General features: G+C 38.3%; 1 protein-coding gene across 1 annotated transcript in view; it reads right to left on the bottom strand.

Moving 5' to 3' along the window:
- cdh23 (cadherin-related 23) overlaps nt 1-19,483 on the bottom strand; it is a 293,565-nt gene that overhangs the window by 1,698 nt on the left and 272,384 nt on the right. The window contains exons 36-64 of the mRNA XM_016230112.1: nt 19,006-19,227; nt 17,591-17,710; nt 17,329-17,509; nt 17,050-17,183; nt 16,780-16,846; nt 15,718-15,843; nt 14,879-15,082; nt 13,641-14,099; nt 13,372-13,488; nt 12,407-12,631; nt 12,097-12,266; nt 11,259-11,396; nt 11,058-11,177; nt 9,995-10,172; nt 9,064-9,275; nt 8,126-8,320; nt 7,912-8,025; nt 6,748-6,877; nt 6,035-6,298; nt 3,273-3,434; nt 2,920-3,176; nt 2,689-2,786; nt 2,488-2,608; nt 2,308-2,387; nt 2,127-2,167; nt 1,931-1,991; nt 1,583-1,712; nt 1,294-1,416; nt 543-653 (exon numbers count right to left, since the gene is read on the bottom strand). Coding sequence (XP_016085598.1) covers nt 543-653; nt 1,294-1,416; nt 1,583-1,712; nt 1,931-1,991; nt 2,127-2,167; nt 2,308-2,387; nt 2,488-2,608; nt 2,689-2,786; nt 2,920-3,176; nt 3,273-3,434; nt 6,035-6,298; nt 6,748-6,877; nt 7,912-8,025; nt 8,126-8,320; nt 9,064-9,275; nt 9,995-10,172; nt 11,058-11,177; nt 11,259-11,396; nt 12,097-12,266; nt 12,407-12,631; nt 13,372-13,488; nt 13,641-14,099; nt 14,879-15,082; nt 15,718-15,843; nt 16,780-16,846; nt 17,050-17,183; nt 17,329-17,509; nt 17,591-17,710; nt 19,006-19,227 — 4,560 coding nt within the window. The remainder of the gene's footprint in view (nt 1-542; nt 654-1,293; nt 1,417-1,582; nt 1,713-1,930; nt 1,992-2,126; nt 2,168-2,307; nt 2,388-2,487; nt 2,609-2,688; nt 2,787-2,919; nt 3,177-3,272; nt 3,435-6,034; nt 6,299-6,747; nt 6,878-7,911; nt 8,026-8,125; nt 8,321-9,063; nt 9,276-9,994; nt 10,173-11,057; nt 11,178-11,258; nt 11,397-12,096; nt 12,267-12,406; nt 12,632-13,371; nt 13,489-13,640; nt 14,100-14,878; nt 15,083-15,717; nt 15,844-16,779; nt 16,847-17,049; nt 17,184-17,328; nt 17,510-17,590; nt 17,711-19,005; nt 19,228-19,483) is intronic.

Consider the following 19,483-nt stretch of genomic DNA (forward strand, 5'->3'; position numbering starts at 1 on the left):
GATGAATAGATGGAGGCATGTGGGAGAATAAAAGGAATGATGGATGCAATGATGGCATGATGAATAAATGCATGGTGGGATGGAATTGTTGATGGATGCAATTATAGATGGACATGTGGAATTTTGGATTGGTAGATGCATTGATGAATAAATGGATGCATGATAGTTGGGTAGAAGGAAGGACAGATGGAGTGATAGATGATTGATATTATGGATTCAACAATACATATATGGAATTGGATTGGTAGATGGATGCATGGATGGATGCAAGACAATGTAAGGAAGAAGGAGAAAAATAACCATTAACAACAAAAAAAACGTTTTAGAGGAAACACAGAGAGCAGCAAACACATCTGTGAAGCAGTGGAGAGCAGTGAGCAGGCTGTGAAACAGCCTGAGAAACATCAGCAGGGTCACATGACTCTGGACAGAAGGAGAACCCAGGGTTTCTACTGATAGGACAGGGTGGAGACGTAGTCAGCCAGCAGTGAGGAAGAGGGTGTAGAGGAAGAGCAAACACAGCACCCTGTCACATCGCCCACCTCTGTGACTGAAGGCTGGTCACCGTGGCTGGTTGACTTGGTGACCATGCGGGCAGCAAACAGCTTTTTGAGTCTCAGGTAGTCATCCAGAACCACCTTTAGCAGCGAGCCCTGATTGGATGGCAGCATTGGTCATGTAGTGTCTTATGAACTGAATCCTTTAGCACAATTCTGATATTTCACTTCATTAAGAACATGATCTCACTCCACATTTTATTATATTGGGTCCCAAACTGACAAAATAGTTTGGGTTAAGACAAAATAACACCATAAATGTTGATTCTAAACTGAAAATACATTTGAAATATGTTATAGTTCAGATTTGTGTCTATGTACTAGTATCAAAAAGTACTGAAGCTCTATGATCCCATCTTCTATCAAAAATGCTATCAAAGATTTTTATTGGTTTGCCTATGTTTATGTTCTCCAACCTTTGCCAGGTTCATCAGAATCAGAATCAGAATTAGCTTTATTCGCCAGGTGTGCAAACACACGAGGAATTTGTTGTGGTTTTTTAAGGTGCTCCTGGTACATACATACATGCATACATACACATTTGACATGAGAACAGAAAAAAAATAAAAAAAAATAAAAATAGTAAAACCTAACAATAAATAATGTGTATGAATCTGGAACAGTAGATTTATGTACAGATTTGTGCATCATTTACTCTATATAGAACTGTATAAATAAAGAGATATGCATATGTATTTAGTAGCTCTGATATCAGATTTGGAGTGAATGTTCTCACCTTGATGGGCCCCTCTCTCATGATTTGCCCGAGTTTGGCGATGTTGTCATACTCCTGAATAGCAGCTCGTAGATATCGGTCATCCTCTGGTTTAGAGGCCTGAGGCTCACGTCCAAATGTACCCTATAAAAGACAAGATATTTATTTAGTACCCTATAAAGTGAAGATGACACTTAAATACCCCACAAAGGTAAGAGAAGACAAAGAGAAGGTCTAGGTTCTTGTGATGACAATAAATGCACCATGGCATGATTCTGAGATTGCTTTTTTTTTTTTTTGAGTTTATTACATGTGTGCGAGCCGGGCTGTTCCAGAGGTCAGCAATGTCACTTAAGTCTTCAGGAAGGTCATCCTCATGCTCCGCCTGTGCCGCTATCTCCAGATTCCTGCAGAAAGGATCTAGCCACACTGGATTTGCTCTACAAGCACATACAGAGAAAGAGATGCATTGTGATGCAATCAATTAAACTGTGCAATTTAGTCTGTTAGAAGATAATCAACATTGTATTTTGAACATATCTCAAATAGTATGAATGTTAAGTTTTGCCACACCTGTGATTATTTTAGCAGTCTTGAGCTCTGATAACACATATGCAAACAGGCTCATATCAACAACACCATGGTATCACTCACTCACCCTTCAAACGAGTACTTGTTTGTGTTGGGCATATCCAGAATATCCATCAACCCCTGATTTCCTGTAGATAGAGAGAAAACCAAACATGCTTTACCTTGACAACAAACACAAAGCCATGTTTGTTAAACTTCAACCCATGTGAGGATTAGTCTCCACTTCCTCCAAACAGAGGGATGGGACATTCCCAGCAACTTACCTTTGGAGCCAGCAACAACTGCCTTCAGCTTCCTTTTGTGCCTGTTAAAAACAAGAAACAAAAAATCAGATACCTGGTTATGCATTGAACAGGAAGTGAGTGAACATGGCAAGTGACAGAAGAGGATTTGAAGTGGTGCTTCTTTCTGTGAAAATCTAATGATTGTAAAGAAAGTACTCACACTGTGCGGTAATACCAGTTCATCAGGATAAACAACATGGCAGCAAGGAAGAGTAAAACTGCCAAGATGATAATGGCCATCTGAAAGAAATGAATAGGCATTCATGCTGTGTATAATGCATTCTTAATACAGCAAATACATTGTATACAAACACACACACACACACACACACACACACACCTGTAAGGTGGTGAGGTCGTCAGGGGCACGAGCAGTCACAGCAGGCTGAACATCCAGAACGTTGTAGTTTCTAAACAGATTCCTCAACTGCTCCTTGTTCTCATCAATCATCTGAATCACCCTGAAAAAATAAAGCAAGATGTACAGTTCAAGAAACGCCCATTTGATATGTATCGGTCATGTTTGGTACATAACTCTTACCTCTCCACATCTAGAATACGGTTGGTCTGCTTGTTGACCACATGAATCAGAACATCGGTTTGAGCGAAGTTCACTCTTCCCTTTTTATCCACATGAAACTATAGGAAAGAAATATATGATTCACTCATTTGCATGGTCATGACAGGAGAAATATTGGATATAACTGTACAGACAAGGATTGTAATTTAATTTCTCATGATCGTAATAATGACAGCACAAGCACGCATGTACCTGTACGTCATCAGTGTTGACTATGGCTCCTGTGATGTTTGAGAGCAGGTTTATAAACTCATCTTGAAACAGTCGGACACGCTCTGGTATCTCATTAATGACGATTTTCACCCGTTGGTCGTCTCTGAGAATGTAAATGCCCACCAGAGTCACGTCACTGTGTCCTGCCAGATCTCTCGCCAAAACCTCCACCACAAAATAACCCGGATCATAAGCCATAAACAGGTCAAATGTCCGGATGATTCCATCAGTCTCACCTGGAAAAAAAGAAGAGTCACTAAAAAAAATAACACCAATCTAAATTAACTGACATTTCAACAGAAAGTTAAACAGTGTGTAAAGCACACACACACCAATGATGAAGACGTTGCCCATGTCTTCAGAGTCATTGGAATGCAGTTTGATGTAGCGGATAGACAGAATGTGATAAAGAACAAGACTGTTGTTGCCAATGTCATTATCAATCGCTTGAACCCGGATCAGATCTGAGCCCACTTTAGCATCTGCAGCCACACCTGACAGAGAAAGAGAGACAGGTAAGCTTACGTTTACTTATCTAAACAGGTACAGTACATACCATAGAGGTTGCCATAGGGATTGAATTAAAATAAAATGTGAAAGCAATTAAAATATTTACATAATATATAAATAACATTTATTTTTATTTTTGTTACATGAAGGTCACATTAAACTGTCTTTACTGTCAATTTTTTTTTACCATATTTTTATAAATTATTTGTACAACTTTTTCAGTTTATAACTAGATTATAGAAGTCTATTTGAAGAAATATATTTTACACTTTTTAAACGAAGATGATCGAGATTGAAAAGTAATTCAATCAATTTTAGATGAGCAGCAAAAGCAGAAGTAGAAGTTAAGACCAAAGAGTTGCAAGCAGTAGAAAAAGTCAGTTCTGAGCCGATAGTGGCGCTAGAGGGTTTTAGACCAAATAAATAAATAAGTATTGCAAAGTAAATGAAAGATCAAAATTAAATGGACCTAAAAACAGTGGGAAATTTGAAATGAATAAAAGCAATACCTAAAATAGCAGAGGTCTAAAGTATTTGAGTAAATGTAATTAATTACTGTACTTGAGTATCTTTTTTTTGAATACTCTGTAGTTTTACTTAGCAACTTTTACTCTACTACCCTATATTTTTGAATAAGCATCTGTACTCTTTACTCCACTACATTTGTAATGAGTGTTACAATTACACATTACATTTTGCATGGCACCTAGCTTTTAGCGATATCACCAACTACAAGGCACTGAAAGTACTATTATCTAGCCCCTCCTCACCCAAACTTGTCAACAAAGCTACATTACGTGAATGTAAGTTCCTTAGCAGGTAGTTGTGAATCACAGGTGTTTTCTATTTGAGATGAGGACATGACTGCAGCCGGCAATGACGTCGAAACAGCACATTCAGTGCAAAAAGGCTATTCATTTTTAATTTTACTTAACATTATTTCTGTCATGACAACTCTCAGAGGGATTGGCATGGTAATGTACATGACAATGTTAATGTATTTGGTCTTGGCGGAATAGATCTGCTACGCTGCTGCTGCGGCAGAGCAAGTACTGAGACTTGCTACTGCCAATACATCCACAACATGCTTCTGTGAGCAAGTAAGAAATATTGCTGCTGCAAATATAACATACATGAAATAACCCCCATATAGCATACATGAATCACCTCGTAGCAGATCTATGCAGGTGGAGCTCGGGAAGGTGGAGGGTTTCAGAAGCAAGCTGCAGCAGCCATATCACCAGCAGCCATATCACCCTGCAGCCCAAGACTGGTTGCCCACTGAAGCTAAGCAGGGTTGAGCATGGTCAGTACCTGGATGGGAGACCTCTTGGGAAAACTAGGTTGCTGCTGGAAGAGGTGTTAGTGAGGCCAGCAGGGGGTGCTCACCCTGTGGTCTGTGTGGGTCCTAACGCCCCAGTGTAGTGACGGAGACACTATACTGACAAAAAGCACCATCTTTCAGATGAGATGTAACAACAAGGTCTTGATTCTCTGTGGTCATTAAAAATGGATGTCCTTTGAAAAGGAGTAGGGGTGTAACCCCGGCATCCTGGCCAAATTCGCACATTGGCCTCTGGCCATCATGGCCTCCTAACCATCCCCATATCTGCTGATTGGCTTCATCACTCTGTCTCCTCTCCACCAATAAGCTGGTGTGTGGTGGGCGTTCTGGCGCAATATGGCTGCCGTCACATCATCCAGGTGGATGCTGCACACTGGTGGTGGATGAGGAGATTCCCCCCTTCTATGAAAAGCGCTATAAATGTAAGGAATTATTATTATTATAACTGCTACGGCAAGCACTAGTCAAATGTTTGAATATTGAGCGTATGAGAGTTTCATGCCAGAACGCTGTATTTTATTTATCCATTATACTGAATTGACCTTTTTGAAGGATCTTTTTTTGCAATTTGATATTGGTTTTAGAAAATGAAAATGAATGCTCTCTTCACAAATCACCTCTTTATTGTTTTTGTTACACGTTCTCTGTGCCTTGTCTTGGACTTTTATGTCACTTCCTGTCTCCCGTGTTGTTTGTAGTCAGTTTGTAGTCTGTTTGTTCATTGGTTCCCCTTGATTAGTCTACCCAGGTGTGTCTTGTTATCTTGTTATGCTTGTTAGCCCCCTGTGTTTATACACCCCTGGTGTTTCTTTAGTTCCTTGTGAGTTGTTGAGTGTAATGGTAGTCTGTTTGTCCGTCAATCTGTTCTTTGTTCCCTGTGGTTTTTGATTTATTGTTTGTTCTAGGTTTTCCATTAAATACCTGCACATATATCCTTACCTCTGCCTGTTTTCTCCAGCTTCTCCACAACATTACAGTTTTTCACTGGCATGTCTCTTTGTATAGTGCCTTTTTTGAGCCTATATTTCATACAAGTAAAAATACTTAAATACTGTTAAATTCAGATACGCTAAGACTTTTACTCAAGTTGTTTTGGAATTGGTGACTTTTAACTTGTAGTGGAGTAATTTTCACTGTAAGGTATCTGTACTTTTACTCAAGTATGGTTTTCAGGTACTCTTTACACCTCCGTAAAAGAAAAATTTTGAAAATGGTTTCAAAATACAACAAATCTGTTACCTGCAGTGTACTCCATCTTTGTGAATCTTGGAGACTGGTCGTTGATGTCCTCAAGGAAGATTCTTACTTCCTGTAATGTAGGGTCACGGCTTGGGTCAAGCACTTGGGCCCGCTGTGACCTTTGACTTCTCGGAGGAGACCAGCTTCGGTTACTGGAAGCTTTAACGATGATGGAATACACTAGGATTTCTTCCCGATCCAGGTCTTTTTTGACCCGTAGAACTCCGGCCACACTCATACCAAAGTTTCCCTCAGAATCTCCTCCTAGAAAAGAGCATGAGTAATGCAGTTAATAAAATGTTTACACTGGCCATGTATGAAATACTACCAATGTTCTGCTAAGTTTATAAGAAAAATTCAAAGTTTCTCAGAAATCTGAATTTCACCACTGATGCAACAAAATTGCGCAAACTGAGTAGTACATTTGTAACTGCAGGCGGAAATGTTCTAAGAAGAAACAGTCCTGACCTACAGTAGTTGATCAAAGATTCTTGCTTCACTAACCTTCATATACTGTATATTCTTTCATGAATATGTTCAGCAAAGAGAGATTACTTGTCAGATACATTTTAATTCAGTAAAATCCAATTACAATTCACATGAAATTCGGAGCCTCAAACAGCTGAACGGAGCCAAACTCTGGATAAGCATGGTATAATGATGTAAATGCTTCTATAGGGGTTCATTTTTGTTGTTTAATGTTGTGTTCGCACCTGCAATGAAATAGTAGACGATAGCATTAGAGCCCTCGTCTGCATCCACTGCACCAGTCACATTCCCCACAACGGTCCCAGGAGACGAGTGCTCAGGTACAGACAGAGACTGATATGGCAAACTTCCTCTCTGAAATACACGCAACACACAGAATTCAAGACTTAAGCAATAAGCGATGGGAAAAAATTTCAACCATCACATTTCATGATGTAAAAGTCCCTTTAAAGCCTACTGCATTATATTTGATATGCAAATTTCTAAGGCCTTTAAAATAACAACATGTTCAAAACTTTGCTGAAAAACCCGTTTACTACATGCCTTCTGTCATTTGATTAAGTTTTTACTTTAAGCAAATTTTTTTTGTAAATTTCTGAAAACATCCACATACATGCGACTTTCTGCTGCAAAAGAATAACTTTTATAACTTTTTTAACTTTTTGATAGTAATATTCAAGACAAACATTTACTAGACTGAAGCAACGTAGGGTTACTTGATTACCCGTTCATCATTTTTAGAAAAAAATCATGTTAAAATGTGAGCATTAAATTCAATACATCAGGCTTTTGAGGAATGTGATTTACATCTCTCAGTCATTACTGCAGCACATTGCATTTTATATTTTGTTCCATAATCAAAGTTTTGATCATAAAACCAAGCTTTTAAATGTCTTACTAAGATATTATGGGGAGGAACAGAGTGCAACTGATATTTATATGCATTTTATGTAAGTAGTCTATTATACTGATATAAAGATCTTATTGATTTACATTACAATCTATCAGAATTTCAGATTAGCCTAATAATTATCAGCAACAGCACCAAATTGCATAGTTTTGCTAGTTTTTGCCCTCTTTATAAAATTGAGGTGTTTTCTTTTCCTCCTCGAGTATGAGCTTCATATTATATTATATTATATTATATTATATTATATTATGATGATGCATAAAAGCCTGATGTATCAAATGTGATAAACACAAATGCAAACAAATATTTTGTCTAAAGTTTCATTTAAAAGTTTCATTAAATAAAATAGGTCTTTTTGACTATTATTTCATAGTCAGGTTTTACAGGGTTAATATTAAACTGGCCAACTGGCCTATAGTCTGTACTTGAAAAATAGTGATATATCTGATAATCAAAAACAAAATGATCAAAACATTACCGGAGGTTTAAGAAAAACAGGTTCATTGTCGTCGATGTCAGACAGAGCCACCTGCAGCGGCTGCATGGTCTCATATGGGACGGGCTGCCCGAGGTCATACGCCACCACAACCAGCTGCACATATTGCACAATTATTGCATAATTTTTGAAGGTTTCCTGCTGTTTTCAATTGTCTTTTATTTTGAAATGTGTCTGGTTAGAAAGAAAGACTCACACTGTACAGGGCTTGTTTCTCTCTGTCCAGTTTAACTGCAGTGGTGATCACTCCGTTCACTGCATCAATATGGAAGTTCTCCCAGTCCCTATTTCCTGCTCCAGTCTGCAGGAAGCTGTACCGGACTTCTCCGTTCACCCCCTCATCCTCGTCTGTGGCAAACACTTCATACACCACCAGCCCAGGAGGCTGTTCCTGCAACAACACACACAAAACATGACCGAATGCTCACTCCTACATGATGTCTGACCCTGAACAAAAACAGGTCATCCGATCTCTCACAGTCCAGATGAAATTTGACAGACCTCCATGTGACAGATTTGGGACAAAGTATTGAGTGGTATTGAACAAAGTATCGGAACATTCGTCCATGCGAGAGATTTCAGTCAGAATTGAAAGCAGGGAATCTCTTAATTTATATTTTTATGTGCCATTTAGTGCTTCTGAAAGGTTTTAAAGACTTGTCTTTACTGCAAGAGGAACTTACAAAGTTTCCTCAAAGTCCTCAAAATACTATCTGCTATGATGACACTACGGTTAACATCTCTGAGTCACTGGGGTGGGTTTCATCACTTGGGCTCAGGAATAAAGGGCTTCAAAATGATCATAAAGATCTGAAACACGATCTTTTCACTTTGGCTGTCAGACGTACACAGGAAGCTTGACCACACAAGCAAACACGAGATCTCTACTGCGTGTTTCAGCATGCAACTAGGCAGCTACATGTAATGGATATTCCTATGAAGTCCTGTGATGTGAGAAAGACAATGAGGAAGACAAAAGAAGAGTGCTGTGGGAGAACTGAGAATACATCAAAGTGGTCGAGTTGTAATTTGCAGGATGAGTGAGAAAGCCTGCATTCACTCAACATCACATTCAAACAAAGAAAATAGGATTTAGTAATAAAAATGAGCGATTGGTTTTTCACTGCTACACACCTCTAGTATGTGCATGATAGTGCCATTGGCAGGCCGCACAAAGATTGGCCTGTTATCATTGACATCTATGACGGTGATCTGAAGACTGGCGGTTCCCCAGAGAGGCGTTCTGCCATGATCGGTCGCCACCACAGTCAGATTAAACCTCTCAAAACTCTGCAGGAACCGCAGGGAGCGAATCAGCCCAGTGTCAGGATCCAGAGAGAACGCATCTGTGATAGAGAGAGGAAGAGACATCAGAAACATCATCAAACTATGTAAGCCTTATTCGAGTGTGTTTATCAAATTGTACATGGAAAGTAAATTGAGAATGGCTTGAATTTCCAATTAATCACATGATTTTGAATCAAGGTAGCAAACACGATGGTGAATAGTAAGTTAAAATAAAATTATGTAAGTTAAAATGATGTGTGTGTGTATAATTTACTATAAAAAGTAACAGAAATCCAATTTAATTCAAATTCCAAGAGCCAATTCTTTCATCTTAAATTTGCAACCCATGTATCTATATTTCTGTATAGCTGTGTGTGTGTGTGTGTGTGTGTGTGTGTGTGCAGTGTCAGGATCCAGAGAGAATGCATCTGTGATAGAGAGAGGAAGAGACATCAGAAACATCATCAAACTATGTAAGCCTTACTCGAGTGTGTTTATCAAATTGTACATGGAAAGTAAATTGAGAATGGCTTGAATTTCCAATTAATCACATGATTTTGAATCAAGGTAGCAAACACGATGGTGAATAGTAAGTTAAAATAAAATTATGTAAGTTAAAATGATGTGTGTGTGTATAATTTACTATAAAAAGTAACAGAAATCCAATTTAATTCAAATTCCAAGAGCCAATTCTTTCATCTTAAATTTGCAACCCATGTATCTATATTTCTGTATAGCTGTGTGTGTGTGTGTGTGTGTGTGTGTGTGTGTGATTTACCCGCTCCAGGACCCTGTAGACTATAAGTAAGTAATGCATTCTCCCCCTCATCGAGGTCAATGGCCTTCATTGTGATCACTGACGTACCAACCGGCTCATTCTCAAACACACTAGTGGTGAAAACTCTCTCTGAGAAGCGTGGACGGAAATCATTTACATCCAGGACTGTTAACTGCACCTGATAGATACAGAGAGAGAAAGATGGAGCTCAGAGATCTGATTCAGAGGTGTTAAGGTGGAGTAACAAAAGCTGTTTTGGTTGTTTTTCAAAGTATTTGAGGTCAGCTCATGCAAAACTGTTCACATGAAACTGAAACTCTCTGTTCAAAAAATGCAAACATGTACAAGAGAGTTTGATATCTGAACACTGGTTGGGAATACAGCAAACCAACAATTCCAATTAAAACATATAATGATGATACAGATCCTGAAACAGTTACTGGCCATCTGGACTCACCAAAGTTGATTTGTAATGGGATTTTAGTCGCATTTGTAGCTTTTAGTAAGTCAATATTATGCAAAGTTTGCATTGAAAATTGCATCAGCTGATGGTATTTTACATTTCTGCTTGTTTTGCTTCTATACTTCCCATTTCCTCATAACAACAGTGTGAATAGAGGAAGTGCAAGCTGAACACTCGGCCACCTCACAAACACTTCACATCTTGTGAAACCTCATTTGCACAGCTGATGCTCTCTTCATACCCTCCTTAAACAGGAACTGGAAGTGAAGGAGACTCCACCTTGACTGCGTCAAAGTCTCTTGCTCAAATCATTTTATCCATGTTTGGTTTTTCTTCCTGTGGTCAACTGGACTTTACAATTTGCAGAACAGGTTGTTTGAATGTTGATTTCACATTGAGATAAAATTATGACACAAGTTCATCTTTTTGTGTCTGAAACGAGCCATAAACATATTTTTATTTGGCCTCTAATAAAGGACAACATATGGTGCCTCCGAGTTCCTACTTTTGAGTTTGGAAGTAATAATTATGAAGTGATGTGGATCATATGATTTCTGAGGTAATTCCATATTTTTCAGCTCATCCACACATTGCATGTACCTGAATAGAGTTTTCCCTGCGGTTGTTGGGGCTGCCTCCAGGGTTGTCCCTGGCGTAGGCTGTGAGAGTGTAACGGTCCTTGGTCTCTCTGTCCAGGGCAGACAGGATGTAGATGTCACCCTGATAACATAAGACATTAAAAATGAACATAAATGGCATGTGTTATTGTCTTTGTTTTGTTTTCACACCAAACACACTCACCGTAGTGGGTGTGATGCCGAACTTGCCCTCTCCATCCACTAGCCCGTATTCAATGACAGAGAACAGGCCAGAGTCTGCATCTGTCGCACTCACGCTTACAATAATAGTGCCGAGTGCAACATCCTCAAAAATAGACTTCTGCACACACAAACATACACAAAATCTCCGTCTCTTACTTTATGTGCACCAACGCTTGATTTGATGAAAAATACAGAAAAAACTGCAATAGTGTGTGAAATATTATTACAATTAAAAAAAATGTTTTTTTTTTGTTTTTTATTTGACTATATTTTTTAATTTGTATTTATTCCTGTGATGCAAAGCTGCATTTCCAGCATCAATACTCTAGTCTTTAGTGTCACATGATCGTTCAGAAATCATTCAAATATGCTGATTTGGTTCTCAAGAAACAGTTCTTATTATTGTCAATGTTGTGCTGCTTAATGTTTTTTTTTTTGTGTATGGAAACTGAAAATCCTATAGCAACATTGAAAATATTTAAAATCACATTTAAATCCTGAAATAAACTGATTTTGAAAACTGTGACAAGTAAAAGGTATTAGAAAATGCATAAAGACTTCTAACTACATAATCATATAAATAAGCACTGGCCATATTTAAAATTCGTAGTTACTATAATTAGTCATTAAGATTTTGCATTAAATAAGCAAAAAGCAACCCAGAAGCATTTTCACTAAAGTGTCAAACTTTGATCCCACTGCATGAGCTTCACATCTGTAATATCCTCTATCAGAATTAAAATACTTCCTGAATTGAGTAGGAAAGAAAAACATTACATCTGCACAGTACCCTGTTTCTCTGGTTTGTACTGATTTACCTGATATAAAGGTTGTTGAAAGACTGGGTTGTTGTCGTTGACATCAACAATCCTCAGATAGACAGGAAGTTCAGCAAAGCGAGGAGGCGTGCCGTGATCCTGAGCACGTACCGTGAAGTTTAACCACTGCACTTGTTCATAATCCACTGTCCGATTGGCCACAATTTTACCTGTGGATAGTGATTTTGAAAAACATGCACCATGCAGATTAGAGATAAAATTAAATCGGCAACACCCATTTTTCAAGCTTCTGTTTCTTAGGGTTTATGGTTAAAGCCAATAGAAATGCGAATGTGTTTATGTGTGTAACCTGTAGATGGGTCTTCAAGTCTTATGTAGTCTCCACGGGGCAGGTGTAGGAGCTGATAGATGATCTGACCGTTGGGTCCTTTATCAGGATCCACAGCAGTCACCGACAGCAGTGTGGTACCAGGCACGGCACCCTCCAGAATCCTCTCGGAGAAGTTCGCTACCCCGAAAGGACGAAAACGAGGAGCGTTGTCATTCACATCCAGCACGTTGATGGTCAGTTTGGCTGTGGACAGAAATTAAATTTCAATTAGTTAATTTCCTGGAAATAGGAAAATAAATAAAATGTCCCCCTCACGCTGGTTTAGTGCTGGTCAAGATTGGCAATCATAAGAAGGAAAACCTGACAAACTGGAAGTTGGTCACCAGCATGGTTTCTGGCAAACCTGCTTAACTTTGCTGGTCAAGCTTGCTAATAAGCCTGGTGTGGACATAGTGTCCCACTAGTTACCAGCACCCAGAGCACATACAGGTCTTTTCAATAGACTGCAATGTGATCAATCTTAAAGTAGTAGTTGTAGATGTAAATGAGTTTGTTTCTCTATCTGAACAGATTTGGAGATATTTAGCATTACATCACTTGCTCACCAATGGATTCTCTGTAGTGAATGGGTGCCGTCAGAATGAGAGTTCGAAAAGCTGCTCGAAACATCACAATAATCCACAAGTAATGTTAATAAGCCACAAGCATATTTGCAATAAACCAGCTTCTTGCTTCACGAGACATGGAGTGGTGTGGATTACATGTGGATTATTGTGATGTGTTTATCAGCTGTTTGGACTCTCATTCTGACGGCACCCATTCACAGGAGAGGATCCATTGGTTATTTAAATGCAAATCTGCTCCAGTGAACAAACTCATCTACATCTTGGATGACCTGAGGGTGAGCAAATTAAATAGATGAAAAAATGAAAACAGGAGGGAGAGAAAGACGGAAAGTAAGTTGACAGAAAGATCTTTCTTACCATTGGGTACACTGACGGACATGTCAATAATATCACTGGCGTTGTCATGCACTGATACAATGATCTCAAAAGTGGCAACAAGCTCTCGGTTCAAGGGGTTTCGTACAAAAACAGCACCTGAGACACAACACAACACAACACAACATGGTTCTCGGAAGTAAAATCACATTCATTTTCTCCATAGAAAATTGATTTTTAATAAAAATGTTTAGTTCCTGAATTCCAAATGAAGAGCTACAAGTGACGTCTCTTAAGACATAATCGCTCACCTGTGTAAAAGTCAATTCCAAATGACTGCTGCAGCCCATCCACTGGATTATTCCCATCATCCTTTGCTTCCACAGAGATGATGTAATACTCCAGGCGAGGTCGTAGATCAGGGTCCTCAGCGGTGAGCGTAGCTATGACCTCTCCTGGCGGTGTTGACTCGTTAACGCTGATGGTCTGCACAGGCCTTATGAAACGAGGACGGGAGTCATTGACATCGTCCAGAACAACAGTTAACGTCGCCGTTCCCGAGAGAGGGGGTGTGCCTCGGTCAGTTGATATGACAACTAGACGGTACGAGCTACGCTCCTCTCGGTCCAGCGTAGCATTGCCGACCACAACGGCACCAGAGAGAGCATCAACGATGAAACGGTCCTGAGCGCCGCTGTCTAAGCGATACTGCAGCCAACCGTTAGAGCCCGCATCAACATCACTCGCCGAGAGCTGTGTTACTACCACACCTGGAAATACACACAATAATACATAAAACACACTATGTATACATTTTTTGTTGTTTTTCATGCAATATTTGCATTTATATTTCACTTAATTTTATTTTATTTCAGCTTTATTTAAATTTAGAAACATATGTGACCCTGGACCACAAAACCAGTCATAAGGGTAAATTTTCTGAAATTGAGATTTATACATCATATTAAAGCTGAAAATAAATAAGCTTTCCATTGATGTATGGTTTGTTAGGACAGGACAATATTTGGCCGAGCTACAACTATTTGAAAATCTGGAATCTGAGGGTGCAAAAAAATCTAAATATTGAGAAAATCGCCTTTAAAGTTGTCCAAATGAAGTTCTTAGCAATGCATATTACTAATCAAAAATTAAGTTTTAATATATTTACAGTAGGAAATGTACAAAATATCTTCATGGAACATGATCTTTACTTAATATCCTAATGATTTTTGGCATAAAAGAAAAATCAATAATTTTGACCCATACAATGTATTTTTGGCTATTGCTACAAACATACCTGTGCTATTTATGACTGGTTTTGTGGTCCAGGGTCACATATATACATTAAAAAGTAATACATTTGTAAATAAATAATCTTATAAAAAATTATAAAAACATATTTTAAAAAGTCATGAATAACATTATTATTATCATCAATATTAATTTATAACAACAACACACTCCCAATTACACTACAATGGGGCCCAACAAACCAGAGTAAACTCGTTTTTCTACCAGTTCACCCACCTGTATCATCTGTCTCTCTCACCTGTGGGGCTGTTTTCTGGCAGGTGTACAGTGAAACTGGATGGATTGAAGACAGGTGGGTTGTCGTTTATGTCAAGGATGGTGATAGTGAGTGGAACTGTGCTGTTTAAACCTCCCACATCCTCCCCAAGCAGAAACAGCTCCACCCGTTGCACAGAGAAAGCCTCCCGGTCCAGTACAGCACCCCCACGCACTGATACCACCCCTAGAGATAGAGAGAGGGGGCGTGAAAGAGAACGTGTCATGAGCGGGAGTAGTGCTTGATTACGAGAAACTCTGTGGGTGTATGAAAGGTAGGAGGACTGTTATCTTGTATAATTGATACCACAGATATAAAAGTATCTGCATGTTTAAAGGAATTCAATTTAAGACCATTTAATCATTGGAAAAAAGACCGATTTATAACCAACTTTGAAAGTTTAACTTCATTTAATTTTAAAATACTTTCTTAATTTAATATACAAAGACAACTATAAGAAAACTAAATAGTGCAAACTCTATTATTGAGCATCCCAACCAACCTGACATAGCAATACTGGCTTTACAAATGGCTTGAGTTTATCTGATTTTCAACCAATAGCAGATGGGGAGTGTTTAAGAAATCTGTTTTTATTTTTCCATTTCCATTTGGTGGCATAAAACGAAATAAAATAAAATAATGGACTGCACTTACAAAAAAAAAACTACATCAAGGTGAGCAGTCAAACTGAATATTAGCCTCTTGATATCATCTCTTGAAGATATCAACATATCTTCTTTAAAACGTCCTGAGGCCTTCAATTTAGGAAAACATGAAAACAAAACAGACATAACCCATAGCATCTGTGCTGAACGTCAGACCTGTGCGGGAGTCTATGGAGAAGAGGTCCACTCTGCTTCCCAGAAGACGATACCTCACCACTGCATTCTCCCCAATGTCTTTGTCCTCTGCTAGAACTGGGCCGTTTAGAATCAACACAGTGGTGCCTGATGGACAGACAGACAGAGAGAGGTTCAGATATTTGGCTTCAGAGGTTCAGCTTTGATCTCATGTTAAATGAGTCATAACCATCACTCTTCCTCCAACTTCGGCTACCCAAGAGAGTCATAATCTAGTTTTTCATGCTTACTTTCATGATTATTGAATAATGTCATACTTGTAATGCCACCTGAAATCCCGAATCACACTGTTAACCACAATTTAAGCCAGAGGAGCCATTTAAGCCTTGTTACTGTTGCCTTTATCTTGCTCAGTTGGGGTTTAAAAGACAACTAATATTAAGAAAATGTTACTGATTTGACTGCTCTCAGATGAGAACAAAACTTGAATGACACTATAATGTTATCATTGTCTTCTGTAGAGCTGCCTTATTCCTGAATCAAATTAATTTAATAACTGATGCAACGTCGACAGTTTTACTTCAGAAATGAATCAACATTGACCTGAACTGAACTGAATAATGAGTATATTCTGTAGACCTGCTTATTGCTGAATTGAATATGTTTTATAATTGATGCACTTTGCAACATCATCACTGTTATTGAACTGAATTGAATCAACATTAAGCTGAATAATGACAATTTGTACCATTTAAAGTGCTTTAAAAATTTAATCTGACTTGTCAATTTTTAACCTTTAAGACTTGTGCCTACTTATGGGTTACAGATTTGCATTATGTGAGCGATGATCAAGTGTTAACATCAAATGTCAGAAACTTTAGAAGAAGCCACTTTTGCAAATTTGCAAACAATTTGAAAGTCGCCCAGTGTTTTAATAGTGCAACAAACTTGTGTTTTAAAAGATTTGTCATGACAAAGGCAATCAACGCAGAAGAAAAAAGCTTTTCTTCTCTGCCCTTTCTTTGAAGAGAGGATCTCTACACAATCTTCATTTCTGAGAATCAAGATGTGGTTAACGAGAACCTGTGGGTGAGTTTTCACTGATCTCGCCCCTGTAGCTGGACTGGGTGAAGATGGGCCTGTTGTCATTCTAATGTAATTAATTTAGCTTGATGCTTATTTACAAATGCAAAGTGTACACAACAAAGAGGTTTGTGGTGTCAGTGCAATTTAGTATGTCCCAATAATGGCACATTGTCTTTCCACATACTCAAAAGCATGTACTTTCCCATCAGTTCATAATGTTGTGCATAGTAGAAGAATATGAACTGAATGTGTGTGGGGGGTGTTCACCGTAGCGCTGAGCGCTGGCGTTCCCAGATCTTTGGCAGTAATGGTGATGTTGTAATAGGCGATAGTTTCTCTGTCCAGCTCTACATCTCTTCTCACTCTTAACTCTCCCTCAACAGATGAAATTACAAACTCATCTGGGAAAGAGAGACAGAAAGAAACAGAGACAGATAGAAAGGAACAACACATTTTTAAAGGCAGACAAAAAACACAGCAAATATCAACACTAATCATTTTACTGATCGAATCCGAATCAGCTGTCTATCACACACACACACACACTTTTCAGGTCGCCTGCGGTGATGCTGTACTCCACTTTTCCGTTGGATCCCGAGTCGGCGTCCGTGGCTTTAACGGTCCACACACGTGGGCCCGGCTGCCCCTCTGTGATTTCAAACGGACCCTCAAATGGTCTCGGGAAGATGGGTGCGTTATCGTTCACGTCTACCACATTCACCAGGACCTGTGGTACAGGACAGTGTGTGAGTGTGATATAAAGGAATTATGAGGACTGTATACGTGTGTGTAGCAGATATGAACTCACTGTGGTGCTGGAGGTCAGTCTGAACTGAGGTATAGGACACTGGTCTGTGGCTGTGACAGTCAGCACATAATGACCATTACTGATCTCATAATCCAGCTCCTTAATGACCACGATTTGACCCTGTGAACACACACAAACACAATTTGAACACGCACAGCAGTGGAGTATATGAATCATTCTCAGGAAGTCTTTTGTGAACTATCATGTCTCTTTTGAACATTTATTAAAATATGCTTTTATTCAGCAAGGATGCATTAAATTGATCAGTAAAGACATTTATAATGTTACAAAAGATTTCTATTTCAAATAAATGCTGTTCATTTAACCTTTCTTTTCATCAAAGGATGTTATATCACAATTTCAAAAAAAACATTTTTTTTTAAGTTTTCAACATAAGTAATGCAAATCACCATATTAGAATGATTTCTGAAGGATCATGTGACACTGAAGACTGATGCCGAAAATTCAACATTGCATAAATTACAGTTTAAATATATTCAAATAGGGAAGTGTTATTTTAAATTGCAATAATGTTTCACAATATTACTGTTTTTAATGTTTTTTTTTTAATCTAATTAATGCAGCCTTGGTAAGCATAAGAGACTTCTTTTAGAAAAATTTCAAAAATCTTACTGACTGCGAGAAACAAACTATTTTTGACCACAAAAAAGTTTCGCATTCAGTATTTGTCACTATTTCAGTGTTTACACTTATATTGGCCTTTTCAGGCTCATTTATAGGAAAACTACATATAATCAACTGTGTTGACTCATTATGCAAATTGGTTATGAATGTAATCTATGCAAACTCTAAGTATTGAAATTGAAAAATTACTGGTTGGGTTAAAATAATAATGCAGTTCTTTAAAACTACACATGTGACCCTGGACCACAAAACCAGTCATAAGTAGCATATATCAAAACTTAATTTTTGATTAGTAATATGCATTGCTAAGAACTTAATTTGGACAACTTTAAAGTTGATTTTCTCAATATTTAGATTTTTTGCACCCTCAGATTCCAGATTTTCAAATAGTTGTATCTCGGCCAAATATTGTCCTATCCTAACAATCAATGTAAAGCTTATTTATTCAGATGGTGTATATTTCACTAAATTTACCCTTATGACTGGTTTTGTGGTCCAGGGTCACATATGGTAAGTAATAATACATAAATAACAACTGATACAGTATGTGCATCAAGGTTATAACACCATATTTAGGATTTGAGGAAACAGTTTAAGAGCAGTTGATACATACTCACTGACTACTGATCTGAATATTAGGGGAGCATTCAAATAAAAGTTAAAAGGTTACCTATTGTACAAAAAATAAAATATCTATATAATGACAATAAACACTTCAGTGTCTCTAAATCAATCCTGGGTTCGTGTCTGTCACTCTCGGACCCCCTCACCGTTATGCTATTGATCTGGAACGTCTGGGCCAGGTTGCCCTTGGAGATGGCATAACGGATGGTTCCGTTGAGTTCTTCATCCGGGTCGATCGCAGTAACCGTTGCGATAATGGCTCCTACTGTGTTTGGCCCCTCTCTGAGCTCCGTCACATACTCTTCCTCCGGAAACTCAGGCGCGTTGTCGTTTTCATCAATTATACGGACCCAAATGGTGGTGGACGTCTGTGGAAACGGATGACAAACAATAAAACGTGAAATACTTGTAATATTTTACAGTAATAACTAGGGAAATCCAACAGGATAGATATACCGTATGCATAAACTAATAAAAAAATCCCCTTAAAAAATGTGGGAAGAATGTAAATGGACTGAAAAAAATTTAACTTTAATCATACTATTTCATTTAAATCAATCAATCATATGTTACAGAATCTGTTACTGATCTGTGAACATGCTGCATGTCTAGTTAGTAGGGCAA

This window comes from Sinocyclocheilus grahami, unplaced genomic scaffold (assembly GCF_001515645.1).
Source record: "Sinocyclocheilus grahami isolate Dianchi unplaced genomic scaffold, SAMN03320097.WGS_v1.1 scaffold363.1, whole genome shotgun sequence".
In the NCBI taxonomy this organism is placed as follows: domain Eukaryota; kingdom Metazoa; phylum Chordata; class Actinopteri; order Cypriniformes; family Cyprinidae; genus Sinocyclocheilus; species Sinocyclocheilus grahami.